The 1,199-nt window shown below is 30.7% G+C and overlaps 1 protein-coding gene across 1 annotated transcript in view; it reads left to right on the top strand.

The window, feature by feature from the left end:
- The window catches only part of wasf1 (WASP family member 1), a gene marked incomplete at its 5' end in the record, with an annotated part of 42,711 nt that overhangs the window by 40,455 nt on the left and 1,057 nt on the right, over positions 1-1,199 (top strand). The window contains one exon of the mRNA XM_016450886.1: positions 1-292. Within this exon, the coding sequence (XP_016306372.1) occupies positions 1-292 (292 nt within the window). The remainder of the gene's footprint in view (positions 293-1,199) is intronic.

Consider the following 1,199-nt stretch of genomic DNA (forward strand, 5'->3'; position numbering starts at 1 on the left):
GTGGCTCCGCCCCTTCACTCATCTCCCGGCCGCGGACAGCTGGACAAGACTCCGCCCACAGCTGGAGACGGAATGGTTTTGCCACCTCCTCCGCCTCCTCCTCCTCTGCCCCTCCCAGGAAACAGAAGCTCCTCCCCCTGCACATCCTCAGGCCCGCCCACCTTGCCTTCCTTCCCATCAGGAGCGGTTTCGTCGCCGCCCACTCACTCGGGTCACGAGGTCAAGAGGTATCCATCCAACCTGCCGCCAATCAGCGACGCCCGCAGCGTTCTATTGGAAGCCATCCGTAAAGGTAGGCGGGGTTTTGCTCAAGTTCACTCAGTATATGCAAATCAGGTATCTGTCCAAAATCTACACTAAAAGTAGTTGCACATTACAATGAATTGATATTTTAATATTTTGTAATAAAAATTTAATATTTTATAACTACAGTCGATAGGTTTATTTTCATAGCTGATTTGATTACGTCATTCGCAATTTACATTCATTCCCTTCTAACAGACTTTTAGTACACAGAAAGCTGAATTCAGAATAGCATACTAGCATACTGCTCTGACTATTTCTGTCATATCTTTACATATTTTAATATGCTAGTATGCTATGCTGAATTCAGCCAGCCTTTGTCTTTTGTCCTATTTTCATTTTGCCCACGAATCAAATGTTTTGAATTTTCTAAAATCTCTAAGGAGAAATTAAATAGAACAAAATGCTTCAGGAATTGCCTACTGATGCACAAGTAGATTATAAAAAAAAAAAAAATCATAAAAAGTACAAGAAAAAATAAACAATAAACAATGATAGTAAATAAACAAGAAAAACTTAAATTAATAAATTGATAAAATAATAAATAAATAATAAATTTAATAAATATATTTAATTAAAAATATATATTTAATAAAAAAAATTAAATGCAATAAAAAGTGCAATAAATGAATTAATATGATTAATAAATAATAAAAATTATGAATATAATAAATAAATGAATAAAATCAATAAATTAGAACAATTTAAACTATATAATTAAAAATGATTAATGCAACATAAATTAACGTGATTTAAATATATAGTTAGTAAAATATAAATTAATGATTACATATAATGAATAAAAATTATGAATATAATACATTAATAAAATAAAATGTTAGAATAATTAAAAATATATAATTATAAAAAAATTAATATAATTAAAAATTATTAAT

Source organism: Sinocyclocheilus anshuiensis, unplaced genomic scaffold, assembly GCF_001515605.1.
Source record: "Sinocyclocheilus anshuiensis isolate Anshui unplaced genomic scaffold, SAMN03320099.WGS_v1.1 scaffold595, whole genome shotgun sequence".
NCBI lineage: Eukaryota > Metazoa > Chordata > Actinopteri > Cypriniformes > Cyprinidae > Sinocyclocheilus > Sinocyclocheilus anshuiensis.